We start from the raw sequence: 19,063 nt of genomic DNA on the forward strand, positions 1-19,063 counted from the left end.
ATTCATCATGGAACTTTGTGTAAGCTTCACTTGTGAGGAAGATCATCAACCTGCGTGAATCGGTGTTCATCCAAGAGAAGGTGAAGAGGACGTGTTCGACAAGACAAGAGTATTTGATCAAGCTTATGTTATGGTGTAAGAAAGTATCAATTGAGTCTTGTATAAGTCCTTGCGTTTTTCTTAGTGAAATTGGCTGTGTGCCTTGAGGTTTTTCTCTCCTGTGTGGAGGGTTTTTTCCCTCCTGTGTGGAGGGTTTTTTCCTCGTGCGAGATTTCGTACAAATACTCTGTCTTTGTTTATTTTCTCATTTTGTTGTGATTTAATTTTTGGTGTGAAGAACCAGGATTGAATCATATTTCAATCCTGCATATTGCTGTTTAACAAGATGCCTATGAACATGAGCAAATAGCATCGATGTCCTTCAAATCGGGCTTTGGTGGAAGAATTTGAACGAGGGATATTGAAATTTGAGCATAACTCAAATCAAGTCGCCGCAAGGGACTTGATATCTGTTAGGACAAAGATAAAAAATAAAAAAAAATGAATGGGGAGGGGGAAGAAGGAGAACAAAGATTTGTTATTCCCCCTCCCCTATAGCGGCCGCGGGTTTGATTTTGTCTAGCGTTTTATCTAGGTATTAATTGGGTTCGATATACATTGCATAATAAGGGTTAATTATACCTTGGAATATTCTATACTGAAAACTCGCTATGGTAGTGCATTTGACAATTAAGTGAAGTATTTAATGCAGAGCGGAAATAGCATTGACTAAACCAAATAAGTATTTAAATAGAATTTCATTTGAATAATAAAAAAAAAGAAAAAGAAAAAAAAAAAGAAGAGCATGCCGTTGCTAGTGTTTTGTTTCATACAATGATATATTTCCATTACAGGTTGAGGGAAAAAATTAGGATTGAACTCGTCATTCACACAGTTCAAACCTAAGAATCCGGATCCTCTTTGTAAGGATCCCAGAAATTCAGGAATCGTGTCCGTTTATCGTACGTCGTGGGATCATAAATCATTTTAAATATTTTTATTTAAAATTAAACACAAACAATATCTAATAAAAACTGACCGCACGATATACGATGAGCGAATCTCTAGGATCCTCACCAAAAGGATCCTGAGAGGCAAACCTAAGACTTCTTACTTTTAAGTGAAGAGTAATATCACTAAATCGTAGTATTAGGTAGCTACCATTATTGGTGTTTTATTTCAATTGTAAATACAAAAATGAAAACCCATAACCAAATAAATTAAGCATAAAAAGCGTTGTCATGTGAAGCTATTTTATGTTTCCACATTCGTTTATTTTTATTTTATCTCCTTAAAGAGTTAGCGTTAGTGAGTTTAGTAGTTAGGGTTTTTTTTTTTTTTTTTTTTTTTTTTTTTTTTTTTTTTTTTTTTTTTTAATTTGTTAGGATAAAAAGAAATCAGTGAGAATAGAACTTGTATCAATATGCATAAACCTGATTGCTTTATGACACTGCGATAAAACATTGTATGCCTTCATTTTTGTTTTATCATCACTTATATATATGTAAACACTTTTGCCAAATAGACATATACGAAGAATTAATACACATGTATATGAAAATAAAATTATAAGCACTTTATTAATGATTAAGTTTGTAACTGAGTTATAATTGTTACTAAGCAACAATTACAATATTGTCAGTGATACACATTACACGCAAACAAAAAAGTTTTAGCAAACTTAATATTAGACAATTTAGAGACGAAAGTACACATTAACAAAAAAGGATGTTGATGCTTTCATAGGTTAAAATTCATTGATATTATATTTTTTTAGTTCGTTTAGTAATAAAATAAAATAACAATTCAATATAGATCACCTATATTATAGTCACTCGTATGTAAATCAAGACACACGTCATCGTAATGAGCTCACTAAGCTTCATGAAATCTCAACAACACTCTAAGATAAACAGCATACTAGAAACTCGGTTTAGTTGACTAAAAAGTCAACCGTCGATTAAGATCGAGGATAGGGTTCACAACCCTAGTAATCTAATCTGGAAGATCTGATTATCAGATATGTGATCCGTAACTTCCTAAGAGTCTTGTTACACTTCTGGAACAACATACTAAAATTTCATTATGATCCAACAGTTGGATCTCTCCACCAATCACAAATTCAAGTGGCAGTCAACGTTTGATTTTACAAACGAGTGAAGATTCGTTCGTCGGATTCTTGATCCGTAAGTTCCTAAGGTCCTCAAATATTATGTACTATTAATTATTAAAGTTTTGTGTCAATCCAACGGTCAGATTGTCAATTCATATTATAATCAAGTGATGGCAAACTAGGCGGTCAACTGCGGAACTATATTAAAACATCGGAATTTCACTAAACGGATGTCAAATATGGAATCAGGGCATCAAAATTAGCCTAGAAATGTTAGGTGGGGTCTCGGCCCACGAGCCGCCACTGCGCGCCACCGCATGCAACAGCTAGCCGCCCGACTCTTCGGAAAATTCAACAATTTTCAAAAATTAGCAAATTTTACCAAAATGTAGATCTCAAAGAGTGGAGCAAGTTTCATACCTGTGACTAAGACCAATTTGGCCGGTAAAAGCTCCAATTTCCCTCGAACCCGTCGGAAACCTAGAATTTGGGTGTCCTCCAATTCGTCAAATCTACAACTCCATCGCCCCCAAACTTGTTTGGGCTTCGATCCATACCTCAAAGGGAGTTGGAAAAGGGCGGTGATCGCAGACGATACCTACAGAAACGGCGGAATGCCGTAAACCCATGGATAATGTCGAAGTGTTCTTCACCAAAGTAAAGCCAATTTCCTCCTAATTTTGGGGGGAAATGGAAGGGGAAATGATGCTGAATTGTTTCCAGGTGATGGATGGCGGCGATTCACCGCAAAAATCGCCTAAAAAGGCGTCGGAAACAACTAGGCAGTCGGGTCGGGTCGACGTGGAAGACCGGATAAAAGGATCCGGTGTCCCCTTCCCCTCCTTTCCTCTTTTCCCATTCGTCCTTTCCCTTTCTCCCCTTCCTTCCTTGGCCTATTCGTTCCCCCATCTCTCATTTTCCCTCATCTCATTTTTATCTCAGCTATCTATCTTTATCATTTCTCATATTTTTCCTTTCATCTTAGCCACATACGTGGCACATCTCATTGCTCCAGATAATCCAGCACCGTCTAGATTATGATCAAATGACCATTTTGCCCCTATCTTGGTTCGTTTATATCTTTTCGTTATAGCTCTAAATTACATTCCGTTTACGCTCACGCGCTTGTATCGACGAGTACTATCCAAATACATAAAGAAAAATGGAAAAATACATACACATCAAATATGTCCTCGAAAATTCCGTTTAGTCCATTAAGGGCGTTTTCATCCTTTTACTAAAAATTATGCGTCGCAAATATAAACACGTTGAAATTATGGCGTGTTCACGAAACCAGAACTTAAAATCAGGAATTGGATCCCTAAATCTCCAGGAATCGGATCCCCTAGATGGAGGTGATATTTGGATTCCGGGGAGAAGGCTCTTCTAGGAAGCCAACTTCTATACACAAACTACCTTTGTATCTTCTACCTGCCCCTTCGTACCTGCGACTCTCTTTGCCCAATCTATTGACTCCCTTGCACATTCACCACTTTAATCACGATTCTGGATGATTTTGTGCCATGATGGGCTTCGAAGCCTGAGTTGGTGGAATGGGTTGTCGTTGGCGAAGAACAGATTTGAAACTCGTTCAGTGCCACATCTGCCAATTGAACGACACTCTTAACACTTGGAATTGAAGTTGCAGTGTCGGTGGATCCACTGCTACAATGTTGTGGGGTATATTGCAGTGGCTGTGTGGTTGGAGAGAGATGGAGGGAGATGGAGAAGTAGATGGAAAAATAAAAGGGGGAAGCTGAAGATAGTTCAGGTACGAGGGCGGTGTGGACTTTACGAGAAAGAAGAAAAATGGGGGATTGGGAACGGAGCAAGGAGATTTGATGGGGTGGAATTTAATTTAATTAATTAGTATGAAAATAATTTATTTATGTAAGGGTAATTTAGTAATCATACTAGTTTTAATTCTGATTGAAGTGAATTAGTAAACAACTTATATGGACTCAACATCATTCCTACTCCGATTTCAGACGGTTTTAGTAAACAACTTCAATAGGAATCTGATTTTAATTCCACCTCATTTCAATTCCTCCTCAATCCAATTCCTCATCAATCTAATTCCCCTCAATATGATTACGGATTAGTAAACGCGCCCTTAATAGTACAAAAATATGTAATTTTAAATAGTGAAATCCGGGTTTATCATCAACATAGGATGTAAAACCTCTTATATTTATAAAATAAAAATAAATAAAAAATAAAAACACAAAAGAAAGAAGAGGTCAAGAAAATGATAAATCACGCCCCAAACACGTGATTACTAGGCTTTTGTTCGATACGCCATTTCCCTACAGCAACCAAATAGACTGAGAGAGAGCTTATTACAGGACCAGAGGGAGGAGAGAGCGATGGCGCTGAGAGCAGCCGTACTGCGGCACGTGCGAGTTCCGGTTACCCTAAACCCGGCCCTAACCCTAACCGGAGGCAAATGGGCCCCACCCTCTCTCCGATGGATGTCATCGCACGGCGACGATCATCTGACGAAAAGCGAGGTCACCGACAGAGTCCTCTCCGTTGTCAAGAGCTTCCCGAAAGTCGATCCTTCCACGGTCAGCCTTCTTTTCATCTCTACTTTCTGTCACAAATCCGAAATCCGAAATCCCAATTTTTGTTTTTATTCCTTCGGTTTTCTCGGAAACCAAAAGGTTAATTAGAGCTATTGATTGCTAGATTACTTCGATTTCAATTTATTCTTTGGTAAATTGTAGTTAGTGTTTTATCAGTCAGTTTATTATTTCAGCTCAATTTCCCCCATGAATTTTCGAAATAATTCAGGGTCGATTTGGGGTTCCAATTTACAGAATAATACCAGAAGAAAAGAAAAGAAATGAGATTTTGGATCCATTTTTTGTTTGTTTGTAGGCTTAATCTTTCGCCCTCTTTGGGCATTTTAATTATCTTGATTTTTGTGGATCTCAGTGTCCAGGCATCAATACAATGTGGAAATGTTGGTGTAATTTTTCTCTTGAATTCCTTGTTTTCTTTGTTTTCATCAATCTTTAAATGGCAGTAGGCTAAGTAAGTATTACGTACCTCTACCCGTGCCGTATCGTGGTTTTTTTTTGGTGTGTGTTTGATGGTAATTCGGAACTTTGATGAGACATCATTGGTAGAACTTGACCCTGCAGAATAGGCTTGCAGGGTCAGGCTGCCGAAAGAGTTCCCATAGGCTATACCCACTGCTAGTCCTATATTTAGCTGATATGAGAAAGCAAGAGAAAGAAAACAACTTTTGATACTGATTTTTTTTTGGGGTGGTAATGCACATTTTCTTGGTATCAAATGCTGATGTTGTACTATTTCTTCCTTGGGCTTGCACGGGTTGGTGAGATGTTTTTGCAAATCTTCCGAGTAAAGGTCACATGGTTGTAACTTGTAACTATGACCTTTTGACATATTGTCAGCTCACAGTTCTGGGGCTGATTGGGCTATTTGAACCGCATAGGACAGTTGGTGAGGCAAATCCTCTTGATTAATGAAAGAGATCAGGCATGATAAGACTTAAGATGATGATATGCTTTGGTCCTTTGTAACTATTAGCCAAGATCTGAAACTTATTGGGTTTTACAGGGAAAAGTTGGTTATCAATGGGACGCTTTACATAATCTAGATTGAGTATTTGCACAGTGACTGCTTTGATATTTTTATGTTACAATCATGAACAAAATGTAGGTTGTAGCGGTTAAGAATGTAAAACCGTGCCTGTGGAATATGTTTTAGTGCTTATATTATATGTTTGGAAACCTCATACGAGCAGTGGCATGATTGCTAGTCTTCCATATTCAATGAATATAACTTTGTTTCTCCCTTTCAGAATGTTTTTCTTTTTCCATTATCAAGTATCAAATTTTTTTAGCTGAAATTTACTGGGAGTACCGATTTTTCCATCAATTATTGGCAGGTGACTCCTGATGTACATTTTCAGATGGATTTGGGCTTGGATAGCTTGGATAATGTGGAGATTGTGATTGCTCTAGAAGAAGAGTTCAAGCTAGAGATTCCAGATTTGGAAGCTGTTAGGATCGACTCCACTAATCTGGCAATTGAGTACGTCTATAACCATCCAATGGCTGCGTAACTCTCTTTAGCAGTAGCGTTTTCTCTTTGCATGAACTGTTTGAACGTAATTTTGTTTCTGCCTATATGACGCTCGAAGAAATTTGATCACCATGTTGGTTGCAAATAATTTGCATCTTCCTGAAAAAAGAGTTGTTCTTCTGGAACTAAAACCTATCAATGTCTTTGCAATGCTTCAATTGTATACACTGTCAACTTCTATCCAATCAGTCTGATTGGTTGTGTTCCTTCTCAATAACTTAAAATTCATTTTTTATTACATGGTTTCACGTTCTGATTTGTATGGATAACATGTCTCTTTAGATTTGCGAATCCTTGTTTCAAGCATCATGGTTCTGTTGGCAAGCATTGTAACAGTGAAAGGCACGCTTCTACTGAAGTATTACTGACCGTGTTTAAGACGTGCACTTTTGTTCCCTATAAATGCACCTGTTCTCTTAGGAACACTTTTTGTCATTTGGTCTGCCTCTAACAAACCCTTTCCAAATCCAAACTTATTTTTCTTGATTTCATCCGAACACTTTCTGTCATTTGGTCTGCATGATGTATGATAAACGGTCGCGATCACGGGATCTCTAGGATCCCTAGAAAAAGGATCCGGTGAGGATCCTTTTCCCGTTAGAACCCCCCCCCCCCCCCCCCCCCCTTCTCTCTCTCTCTCTCTCTCTCTCTCTCTCTCTCTCTCTTCCAATGCCACTTGTCAGGTGACCTGTCCGAGGCGATATAGGAAGCGAGGGACATATCTCCGGTTGTATACACGATTCTGCCTTGGTCAAACATATCTTGTGCTAACGCAACAAATATTGGAAATTATATCTACAAACGTATCACATTGTGAGGAGGAAATGCTCTTTACTTGTAGGAAGACAATATTTTCCTTTTCGTATATTAAGTTTTGGCATTTTATTATTTTCTATAATTTATAATTATCGAAATAATTATTTTTGGTGATTATTTAACCTTCAGAATATCAACCCATCATGTTGTGAGGGGATATATTGGTCACGTTGTATTCGAAAGTCATCAGGTCCTTCACTGAAAAAGAATTGGCCATATTGTTTTGTCATGTAACAATTAAAGCACCACATAAAGTAGTATTTTTGCACCAACACCTTAATTTCATCCATGACGCAATCTACTTATTTAGTAAACAAAAAAGAGTAGTTGTTGTATACAAGCCACAAGGCTCCACATACTTCACCAAATTTCTATTTATTTTTTATTTTATAATTGTCCAACTTAAAGGACGGGAATCAAATATGAGACATCTTCTATACGGTTAGACTAATAGCTAATTCATTATGAGATTGTTGTAATTGATAATTGTTGAGGTAATAAGATCAACATTGATCAACGTCTAATAGTACGAGGTGTTAATTAGTCGGGAAATTTGAAGCCTCAGTCCATTGCAAACAGAAGATTAACAAATAACGTATATAACACGACACCATGCGAACACATTTCGTGTCCCTAACATTGAACCTTCTAGTTTTCTTTTCCATTCCCAATACCTCTCTCTGAAAAAAAAAAAAAACTAATTTAATATAATAGGATTTATTAGAAGCTACTCTTTCTTGATGTTATCTTCAAGGCACACCATTACCAATTTCCAAATCATATCTTCTGATTAGTTAAATTTTTTTACACACTACACATACAGCTAGCAGAATTCAGAAAGGAAAACTTGCAAACAACAACATCTAGACAATCAAACAAGACAATGAACAAACATAAAATCTAGGTATTGCAGAAAACACACCGGATAATTAACTACAAATGAATAATAAAAACATACAAAATACATAAATAATTCATGAACAAACACAGCTAAATATACTCGTGTGTGTGTATGTATGTATATATATATTTATATATATGTATCTCTTTATTTGATTTAATTTAGTGAATTATGCAGATTGATAAAAGACAGTGCTATTATCGACAACTGAAACGTATAGTTGTTTCGCTTCGTTAATGGCGAAACCAACCGTCCTTGCTTGAATCCATCTTCACAAGTTATGGAGGCATCAATGACAGAACTCACTTCAATGTTGGCGGCGTTGTATTTCTTGGACTTGTAATTCATGAGGGCTTTCTTGATGGTTGGTATGGCGTCCGAGTAAAGCTCCAAGCAGTCGCTCAAACACGCCCTTACGTAGGGGTCGAGCTTTTTGTTTTTCAGCAGGTGTTTGATGTAATGCCTCGTGTCCGTTGCGTTGTTGCGGATTAACTTGATTGAGATTATGCCGAGTTTGTGAAGATCGGTGCGCTGGCTTTTCGGCGCTGCTTGCAGAGAGGTTACGCAGAAATTGTAGCTTAGGTTTGGATCGTATTGAGCAAATTTTTTGCAGGTTTCAGGGATGAGGTTTTTGGCAGTTATGGCATTGAAGGAGAAGAAGAAGAGGAGGAGGTAGAGAGGGAGAGTTGTGAAAGAGAATGTGGGAGTTCTCATTTTTTTTTTGTGTTATGGTGGGATGAGAACTATGCATTTTTCTGAATTGGGTATTTATAGGTAGTTTGGCTAACTTTATTTTTTTGAAAGGAAAATATTGGTGTGAAAATAATTTTATATTATGTTTTGTAAATTAGATGATGTGACGCTTGATGATTGAATTTCTTTTTTACGATTTAGGATAAATGATAGGTAGACCACTTTCATGTACCGTCTGATGCGGCAAGTGATGTGTACGTATCATCTCAATTAAGTAATCCAACTCTCAACTTTAAAATATGATTTCTCTAGCATCACCCTTTCTGAAATTATGAGAAGGGATGCTTGCACACTTAGATTGAAAATTATTAACAAACGATATTATTTACATTAAAGGGAATGAGTGAACTTAATTTCATAATGGATTACCAATAATATGGTTCAAATTAACTTTTGATAAAAATCGAACACAAAATATCTCATTTACAAGTAAAGATGAATATCATTTCACCGTAATACTAAATGACTTGGATTGAAAATTATTATTTCAATAAAATAGACTAGATGGAGCGGTGCACCATGTGTGTAAATAATAAATATAAAAGATTTAAACAGAAAAATATATAGGAAATAAAGAGAAGTTGGAGAGAAATGTGGGATATAATAAATCTTTCGACAGCCAACAATGGCGAACCTGAGGACGGCAATGGACTCAGCCTTCTGGGACTTGGACGTTTCTTCGCCTCAGACCCTTGAGGGCTCCGCCAAGGCCGTTCCCGGCGACCCATTTCCTCTCGACGGTGCTCGAGCCAGCCGAGCCCTTAGGATTCAACAACTCTCTCTTCTGGGAAATGGGTTCCCTTTGGGTGTTATACCTTCCTACTCCCCCACTTCTAACAGGGACTTGGGTTCTTTCTCTCTCCAGTCCCTCTTGCTCAGACCAGCTACCTCTAAACTGGTACACTGCTACAACTTCTTTGCTTGGCTATTGCCTATTGGGTTTTCTCAAATCTATTTTATTTTTCGGATATTCTTTTTCGTTTTACGTGTTTCCGTGGATTGGTTTGTGGTTTGTATGGTTACTGAGAAAATGATGGGAAATGGGTGTGATTCGTTTGTTGTTTGTTTGGTTGCCGGGAAAGTTTGGAGAGAAAAGCAATTGAAATTGTTGTTATGGGGTTGAATTGGGTAAAGGAAAAAGGTTAGGAAAGATAATTTTTTGTTCTCCAAATTCGTATTTTTGTAAACGATTTTTATGTTACTAATTGCTAAGGAGCCTCTGCTTCTAGGTTTGGTTTGTTCTTTGTTTGATATTTAGGAAGATGTTGGTATATTGTATAAACTTTGGGTTATTAGTGAATTACTTGATGTGAGAAAGAGAGCTTGAATGGAAAGCTTGACAGCCGAACAAAGCTTGTTTGCCTAGTTCTAGTGGTATAGCACATAAAGCATGAATTTTTTGTTGCCTTGTTATTTTACTGATTTGCAAGCGGGTTCTTATGTTTTTCCAGAGCATCAAAGCTTTATCAGGTTTATCAGAGCACTGGTTGGGATTATCCAATTTTTTTTTTTTTTTTTTTTATGGGATTTCTTAGGTGAAAAAGTTTGTTTCGATGTTTTGAAATCTGAACAATATCGTCGCTAATGAATGTACTGTGTAAATGCATTGTATTTTTGAAATTACTGTTCCAAATGTGTTGAGTTTAATGTCCTAATTCCTTGAGCATGTTTTCTGTTGGAGGAGTGAATTAAGAGTTACTATGCTTATGCTTAGACCAAAGTCATCTCACATTAATCAGATCCGGTTAGCATTCTTAGTTGTCCGACATACTAATTCCCTTGTTACATGATCTGCGTGAAAATAGGTGGCTTAGATTAATTGGGCAGTTCCGCCCGAAGGAACTCTTTTCTTCTATTAAAGCTGAATTTACCGATGAGATGGAGGTCCCTACATTGAAAGATGTGGCGAAGCATGTCTTGGACAAGTCACTTTATTCGTTTGGATTATGCAATATGCACACAGCTTCTTTTATCTCTGTCATCATCCATAAAGTTGAGCACAGAAGGGCATGGTGAGAAAAAAAGAAAAACCACCTGGTGAAATGGGAGATAGTTATTAAAAGTAAGGAGGAAGGGGGTTTAGGTGTGGGGAATTTGAGGAATCAGAATGAAGCGTTATTGGCTAAGTGGTTGTGGAGATTCCCAAGGGAACCAAATTCTCTCTGGCACAAGGTGATAAGAAGCAAGTATGGGCTGCAGGATAATGGGTGGAATGCAAATCCTCCATTGCGGGGTTCAAGTCGAAGCCCCTGGAAAGATATTTCGTGTGGTCTCCAATCGTTTCTACAATGTTGCAAGTTTGAGGTGGGCAACGGGGAGAGGGTGAGGTGTTGGGAGGATGGTTGGTTGGAAGGGGGACCATTGAAAGAACAATATCCTAGATTATTCTTGCTATCGAGAAAGCACAACCAGAACATCGCAAGGTTTGTGGATCTTTCTATCAATTCTTTGAGCTGGAATTTTGATTTCAGGAGAAATTTGAACGAGGTGGAGATAGAAGAGGCGGCTAGATTATTACAGAAAGTGGAAAATGTTCGCTTGTCTCAATCAAGAGCGGATGACAGAAGGTGGAAACTGGAATTATCAGGATTGTTCACTTGCAAATCCTATCGCTCTTTCTTGAGCAACAATGGGATTGTGCAACATTTTCCACCCTCTTCTCAGATTTGGAAATCAAAAGTTCCTCCGAAGGTCAAAGTTCTTGTGTGGCTAGTGGCTATTGGGAAGCTCAACACTTGTGATCAAATTCAAAGGAGAAGTCCTTTTATTTGCTTCTCTCCCCATTGGTGCAGTTTGTGTAAAGCTAAGGCAGAGAGTGTTAACCACATTTTTCTTCATTGTTCTTACATGATTCAACTGTGGTGGAAATTGTTTCAGGAGGTTAGAGTTAGTTGGGTCATTCCAAAGGGTTGTTTCGAGCTTCTAAGCACCAATTTTGAGGCTCTAGGAATTGGGAGGAAAGCTAAAGCTTTGTGGGGTTGTCTGGTGTCGGCAGTTTTTTGGATTATTTGGTTGGAGCGTAACAAAAGAATTTTTCAGGATTATACTGGTGTGGGGGTAGCAGATCTATGGGGAAGAGTAAGATATTGGGCAGCCCTCTGGGCTTCAGTTTCAAATGATATTAAAAATTACTCTCTTTCTCACATACTGTGGGATATGTTAGCAGTTGTAAAGTGATTTTGGTTGAGGTTTTCCTACTTGTAATCAGATCCTCTTGAGAGATTTTCTTGTTCTGTTCTTGGTGGATTTCTTATCCACTTCTGTGTATTTCTCTTTTCTTTTTTAATAAACTGTTATAGTTTCTTCTCAAAAAAAAAATTTCTTCATTTTTTGTACAATTACTATGGCTAGGTGGATAATTTGTTTACTGATTGGAGTTGTTAGGTTTAAAGTTCTTTTTTGGGTTTGTTCATGCCAGGTTGTAGTATCATCCAACTGCGATTTTTTTCTTTCTTTCATATGACAAATTTCTCTTATAGGGATTGAAGTTAAAAATAAGTAATTATAGGGATGTATCACTTGAACTTTACCAGATTCTGTCAGCATGTATAATCTTAAAGTATTGTTTCCTAATTTCTTAATTGTTGAAAAGTAGGGCCTTGTTTGATCTCTAGAATTGGAATGGAATGGACAAACTACTGAATAAGATGGAGGTGAATGATTTTTCATATTGAGGTGATTAGAAGGGATATGGAAAATAATCCCTTCTGATCCTAACCATTTTGGCTTGGAATGGAAAATAATCCATCTACCTTCAAGTAGGCCACAATTTTTTCATTTCTTTCGTCAACATACCTCGAATATAGTGGGTTGTCCATATATATCAACATGCTTCAAACATCTTAATTTACAAGTTTCTTCTGTTTACCACTTTTATTTATAGGTTACATGACTTTATAACATTGCACATATGCACTGCACGGAACATAGATAAAATTGGAAAGTTTCAGGTCTATAAATTAAGAGCCATGTACTGAAAAAGTTAATATCTGTACCTTTAACATTGCACATGTGCTGCCTAAGCTGTTTTAGTGAATAAGTTCATGTCTGTACCTTTATTTCCTTTATTTATCTTCCTGTTTATATTATGAGCCATGTATTAAATTTTCTCAACCTTTAAGATGTTTGCAGCTTCCTTACCATGATATTACACTTGAGGCTGCATGGCCTGAACTGTTCGTTGACCATAAAGGAAAATACTGGGATGTGCCTGAGTCAATTTCCTTAGATATGTCATAACTTGTTTCCGAATCTGGATTGTGGTACCGCATTGGTGTACATAAAAACAGTGGTCATCCCCAGGCAGTTAATTCCATAGATGATGAGGCACCTACTTCTCTAATGCCTGGATTCTGCGCAAAGGTTGCCTTTTCTTATGGAAAAAGCCAAGATCTTTGGAGGCAAAATGAGGCACGAAAAGACATCATGATACAGAAAGAAAAGGGTTGGTTTTGGAGGCCATCTTATGATGTGCGTCTTAAAGAACCTCATGCTGCATTATCTAGAATTTTTGGTAATTTTACACATTACTCATACTTTCTGTGATAACTTGTATTATCTCGTTACAGTTGTTTGGAAGTTTCATACCAATACTCAGGTGTATCTTATAATTTTTAGCTTATACATGTATACGTGTTTTGGTACCTCTTAGTTTCATTTATATTGTATGTGTGTAGCTTATACATGTATACCATGTGGCTGCGGTAAAAGAAAATAATAGTAATAAAAAATAATTCTAGAGACAAATTCTAACAGAACAATTCAATATTTTTATTTTGTGTTCATGAGTCCAGAACCGTTGCCGACAGTATGCAGTATCTTTAGGTTTTTAGTTTAACTACTTCTTTACGTTTGCCCCTGGTAAGGCCAGATACGAAATTCTATTATAGTCAACATTAATCATTGTTAGTGATATAGTTCCCTTTTGTTTGCAAAATGAAATTGTAATGCCATTCTCACTTCTTCTGGTCAATGGTGGCATTACATTTTTGGTGGAAGCTGCACTGCCTGGTTTCAGGATGGGTACAACCCAGTGGCAGTTGATATGAAGGGGGACGAGGACAATTCTAGGAGCAATAAGAAGAGAAGTCCATTCAGTGCTGATTTTTTCGGCTCTCTCTGCTATACTTTCCAGCACGGGAAATTTAGAGAGTCTACGGTTATCTGACCAGGATTGATGCTCGGGTGGATATTTGTTCTGCTTCAGCTTTGGCTAAAAGGGTGATTAATGGTTTGAAGAGTTCCTCTGCTATTAGTGCAAAAGATCTGATGTCCTCACCTAGGATCAATCTAATCTTTCAGCAGCAGGTATTTCTATTTATTCCCTAACTTTTTAAATGTTTCGCACCTTAAGTTGTAAGAGAGATTTTAAATGCAGTTATGCACAATGTGTTACAAAGCCTGCATAGTCATTTGCTAATTTGTACTTGTGGAAACGTGTCTGCCCTGTCTGATTTCGATAGTCTGCAATCATTTTTGTGCTGATGTATCTGTACGTCGTTTTACTGCTCACGTGCTTTAATGTATGACTAGTAGATCAGCGTAAACTTTAAAATGAGAGGATGAAAAGCTGAGCTCCTTTATATGGCTATTAACATGCGCGGCTTGGGTGAATGTTTTGGTTACTGGGATGAAAATCCAATTGTTATTGACACATTACCTTTCCTTTGTAGATTTATGGGCCTATTGTCTTTAGAGCGGATTCCAGGGTTGCACTTGACTCTTTGCGCGGGAAACAAGCTCCGCATATTGAGGATTTCACATACAGCTTGAGCTACTCCTTGAGACTTTTACGATAAGGGAAGGTCGTTGCTTGGTATTCCCCAAAAAGAAAAGAAGGGATGATTGAGTTGCGCTTATTTGAGTTTTAACTCTCGATTTTCATTTACATGTTGGAAATGTATGTTTTGATGTGTATCGCATTTAGGTAATTTAGCTAGACAGTAGAAAGTGAGAAGGCATCCGGTTCAGAATGTAGTTACAAAGATTTGAGTAATACTGTTTTTATTGATCGAAGGGAACAGATTGTAATCTGCGAGCAAATAGTAATTCTGTGTTTATTGATCAAACAAAATACGAAGGAAAAGTTAGTTTTACATAAGAAACATTACTAACTTGACATGCCAATGCTGCTCAGTATGCTTCTTTCTGATCCGAGACAATTGTGCCGCGTCACTAGTGTCCAGCCTCTCTCTAGGCAACTCTGCAGAGCAAGCAATGCAGATTTCTAAAATCGAAACAATGATTTCTTCAAATTATATGCCAATGCTGGTGATATCCTCGTTAATGTGATGACTAGCATTCATCTGATCACCCTCTTAACATTTTCTTGAACAAGAGAGGGATCGACAATATCTACCAGATGCCTTAACAAAGTTATGCAGGTTTGAAGATCGTTGAAACATGTTATCTGTTGGTCTTTAAACATTTTGCAATAAGAGAATGCCGTAGCTGCACACATCGCCTCGTGTCCAAACTTCATGTCCCATAACATATTGTGCTTTAATCCATAATTAAATTGATCACAAACGCTAGCTAGTTAAGTTTTCAAACAATTAACATACAAAGCTAAGGTTGGGGACGTCTTCAGCTTTCAAAAGAGACCTTTTGAGACTAAATCGAAGTTGATTTGGTCGGTCAAAAGTCTGATTTTCTCTGCCGTCCGAACGTCTTGGTAGAAAAATCTGGAATTTTGACACAATCATCTTGAAAAACTCACGAACATCCTCAAATTAGACTCACTCCAAAATTCGTCCATTTGTTCACTTTATGCTCAAGAGGGAGTTGCACGTCCTACATTGAAAATACATAACAAAGTATCAAAATTCTACCAAAATAAGCAATAAAATAACTAAGAATAGGGTAAAATATATGATATAAATTGATTCATCAACTACAATGAAACATTTGCATCAGTTTAGAACTTTGATAGCTTTGGCTGCACAAAAGGGATGGAGTTTGTTCTAGCTAGATGTGAAAGTTTGTTTTCCTGAATGAAAGAAGAGGTGTTCTGTTGTCGTCTTAACAATCATATGTAGTTCTTCCAATTACTTATGAATTACCCATACATATTTAAGATTAGGTTTTCCTAATATATGTCCTATTTGGAACCTCTAACATATAACGTATATCTAACATGCAACCCGTCTAGAAGTTTGGATCAAATATGAACATAAAAGACTCATTAAGCTTTATGAAAACCCTTTGAAAAACTATGCAACAATTAAGACGTGGTGTTCATCCTAAGTGAAATAACAATTATTACGATAAGAAGCATTTCTGAATTTCAGGGTGACATTCCAACAGAAATTACATCCAAGTACTTATCTAAACATCCTAATGGCCGCGAATCATTAAGACACAAATACAATTTAAGCACAAAGACAATTTAAACACAATGATTAATAATTCAAAGCACGCATGCATAAAATCATAAACAATTAAATAAAGACTACATATTCATGCTAAGGCTCAAGGCACTGCTCTAGCAAAAGAAATTAGTTACAAACAATTATAAAACAAAATATTATTAAGAACATGGATAGAAAACACCTTGTCGGTAAAAGGTCTAAAATTCTCCAAAATAATGCATTTGTAACCCTAATGGCTAAAGCTACAAAATAAAAGACTACCTAGAAAAGGTATAAGAATAAAAATAGGAAACATAATAAAAATAATAAACTAGCAAATAAAAGTGAACTGAAATTCGGACTTCTCACAAAATCAGACTTTTGACCAACCAAATCAACTTCGATTTGGTCCCAAAAGGTCTCTTTTGAAAGCTTAAATCGTCCCCATGAAATCCTTGGAACGAATCTTCCTCCGAATATTCTATTTTGACCTCCAAAATACGCAAAACGTTCAAAAACGTCAATCTGGAAAAGCTGCGCACTGGGCCTTCTTTTCTTTGCCATGGTCAAATGGCTTGCTAGAAAAATCTGAAATTTTGAAACAATCATCTTGAAAGACTCACAAACATCCTTCAATTGGAATCACTCTAAAATTCATCCGTTTGATCACTTGTTGCTCAAGAGGATGTCGCATGCCCTACATTGAAAATACATAACAAAGTATCAAAAATCTACCAAAATGACCAATAAACTATAACTAAGAATAGAGTAAAATATATGGTATAATATGGACTCATCAAATACCCCCAAACTTAGCTTTTTGCTTGTCCTCAAGCAAAACAAAACTCAAAAACAAAAAATAAAAACTAACAAACTAAAAACTTTAACTAAACTTGATTAAGACAAATTTCACCTTCAAGTTGCAATCCATAGAAAATGTTAAAATTAGAACATCTTTTCAAAAATTCCAACCAATACCACCACAGAGTCTAAACCATTTAGAATTAATTAGAAAAGAACTCATGAACTTCCTTTGGTGTAAAGTGAACTAACATGGTTAAAGAGACTCGACTAAAACTCTTACCACTCATCCTTTTTATTTAATACTTACTAACTTCAAACATAAATATTTTTTTTCTTCTTTTCGATTTTTCAATTTTTTTTATAGTAATAGTGGTGGTTTTGCAATGTTAGTTCACTTAAACTTTCGATCCAACCCATGTAATGAGTTTTAGGTCAATGACTCCCAAACCACAAGGGCTTTAGGGCACTAGTGTAGAACACCCCTAAGGACTTACTAACTTGAGTGGAAAAGGATACAAAACCAACTAATCACCTTGCCCCATGCTAAGACTTTACTGTTTGACGCAATAATCATTGTTGATTAGGCAAGACTAACGCGGTTATTAAGCAAAGTCTCGGGTGGAACAATTATTACTCTATTTATAACAAGAACTAAACTTTGCTTTCTTTAGAACCAAAAAAACAAAAAAAACAAAAAAAAAAAACAAAAAAAGAAAAACATAAAAAAAAAACAAAAAAAAAAACTCAGAAGGAAAGCAAGTGCTTCAATCTTACCCCCACAAATCATGTTGGTGTGAACGTGCTAATTGTGAAAGGATAACTCATGAATTAGTGCCTAAACAACAATAAATAGAAAAGACTCTATTGTGAGATTTATCTCTACTACGTCCATTCGTTCAAAATATTGGGAAAAGAAGCAGAATTTCATTGCTCTGGAGAGTTGAACCCGTGACAGGGAGCATGAACCAGAGGCCCATTTCTTCATCTGTCCTAACTAGCGCCGTTTGGGAACCCCTCTCTGTCTACCCACGAGCCCAGAGCCGTGAAGGCTATCTCCTTCATTTCCTCTCTCTCTCTCTCTCTGTCATAGAACTGAAACCCTAGCTTCTATCTTCAACCCAGAACGTCAAAACTTGAATCCATCTCCGTCTCTGTCAAAAAGGGAACCCAGATTGTCACCATCGTGCATTCCTCTCTGAAAACCGAGGTAAAGTAAAGAGCTCTCATTCTCTCTGCGATTATGGTCTCCACTTGGCGATATCTGAAATAAAAATACATCCAACCATTTCTCCCTTTCGTTTTCATGACCAAAGGTCAAATGAAAACGAAATTCTGACTAATGCATGCATGTTTTCTGTAGGTAGACTTGGGAATCCGAGTAAGGCCAAGGGGAATAGGAACTGCAAGGAGCAATGGCTTACACATGGAGCTGCTGTACACACAGCAAAGATGGCTGCAAGAACTCGGATCTACAAAATGAAAGGTAAATCAAATCCCTCCACTGCGTTAAAATTAAGCATGGTTTAATATCTCTGAAAGTCATACGGATTTGTGAAATGTTTCTCTCATGCATTCACAGACCTAAAATTTTGTCAATGCTCATGTAATTTTCTGTGTGCTTGCATGCCTCCATGTGACATATATTGAGCAAAAATACTGGATCTGTGACATGGATTTGATGAATGTCCACCTCTGTGTTGCCTGGACCGGAAAGGGATCCTCTGCGGATCCCTTCTTCCTAATCCACCAAATCAGGGGATCCATGCCATTGAAATTTGATCAAACAGTTGAAGTTATTATAGCTTTAAATGGGCCCTAACCGTTGGATCAAATTTCAATGGCACATATTTCCTGATTTGGTGGATTAAGAGGAAGGGATTGATAAGTTTGATTGTCCTTTTCGTTGTAGGACTCTATTACTTAGGATTGTTTTGTTTTCAATAAGTTCCTATTATGTAGGAAGACTTTTTCTACTTAGACTATTTCCTCGTGCACGTTACCACTTTCCGTTAGTGTGGATCGTGGGCTGTTTTTAGGGTTTCGTTAACTATGTAAGGCTATATAATAGCCAACGTTTCTATTCAATAAATAAGTTATTCTCCCAGTTGGCTTGAGTCAGTTGCAATATTGCTCTTGGTATTTTTGTTCTGGTTCCCAACAAACTGGTATTAG

General features: G+C 37.0%; 2 protein-coding genes and 1 pseudogene across 3 annotated transcripts; 2 read left to right on the plus strand and 1 right to left on the minus strand.

The window, feature by feature from the left end:
- Positions 1–4,464: 4,464 nt before the first annotated feature.
- On the plus strand, positions 4,465–6,506 carry LOC137735053 (acyl carrier protein 1, mitochondrial). Its single transcript, XM_068474414.2, has 2 exons — positions 4,465–4,719; positions 6,072–6,506. The coding sequence occupies exons 1-2, from the start codon at positions 4,519–4,521 to the stop codon at positions 6,246–6,248; spliced, it is 378 nt and encodes a 125-aa protein (XP_068330515.2). The 5' UTR covers positions 4,465–4,518; the 3' UTR covers positions 6,249–6,506.
- A 1,347-nt stretch (positions 6,507–7,853) lies between these two features.
- LOC137734196 (putative invertase inhibitor) lies at positions 7,854–8,729 on the minus strand. Its single transcript, XM_088697704.1, has one exon. It carries the CDS (start codon positions 8,697–8,699, stop codon positions 8,142–8,144), a length of 558 nt encoding a protein of 185 aa, XP_088553830.1. The 5' UTR covers positions 8,700–8,729; the 3' UTR covers positions 7,854–8,141.
- Positions 8,730–9,333: 604 nt separating this feature from the next.
- Positions 9,334–14,842, plus strand: LOC148695522 (protein TRIGALACTOSYLDIACYLGLYCEROL 4, chloroplastic-like; annotated as a pseudogene). The gene is made up of 5 exons (XR_015964648.1): positions 9,334–9,662; positions 10,544–10,775; positions 12,860–13,244; positions 13,723–14,045; positions 14,411–14,842. The product of XR_015964648.1 is annotated as a protein TRIGALACTOSYLDIACYLGLYCEROL 4, chloroplastic-like (transcript).
- Positions 14,843–19,063: the final 4,221 nt, after the last annotated feature.

Source organism: Pyrus communis, chromosome 7, assembly GCF_041283825.1.
Source record: "Pyrus communis isolate YQ-2024b chromosome 7, ASM4128382v1, whole genome shotgun sequence".
In the NCBI taxonomy this organism is placed as follows: domain Eukaryota; kingdom Viridiplantae; phylum Streptophyta; class Magnoliopsida; order Rosales; family Rosaceae; genus Pyrus; species Pyrus communis.

Coding starts and splice junctions, on each gene's coding strand:
- LOC137735053 (XM_068474414.2), top strand. CDS start 4,519: ATGGCGCTGAGAGCAGCCGTACTGCGGCACGTGCGAGTTCCGGTTACC. Junction 4,720..6,071: donor CGAAAGTCGATCCTTCCACG/GTCAGCCTTCTT, acceptor AATTATTGGCAG/GTGACTCCTGATGTACATTT.
- LOC137734196 (XM_088697704.1), bottom strand. CDS start 8,699: ATGAGAACTCCCACATTCTCTTTCACAACTCTCCCTCTCTACCTCCTC.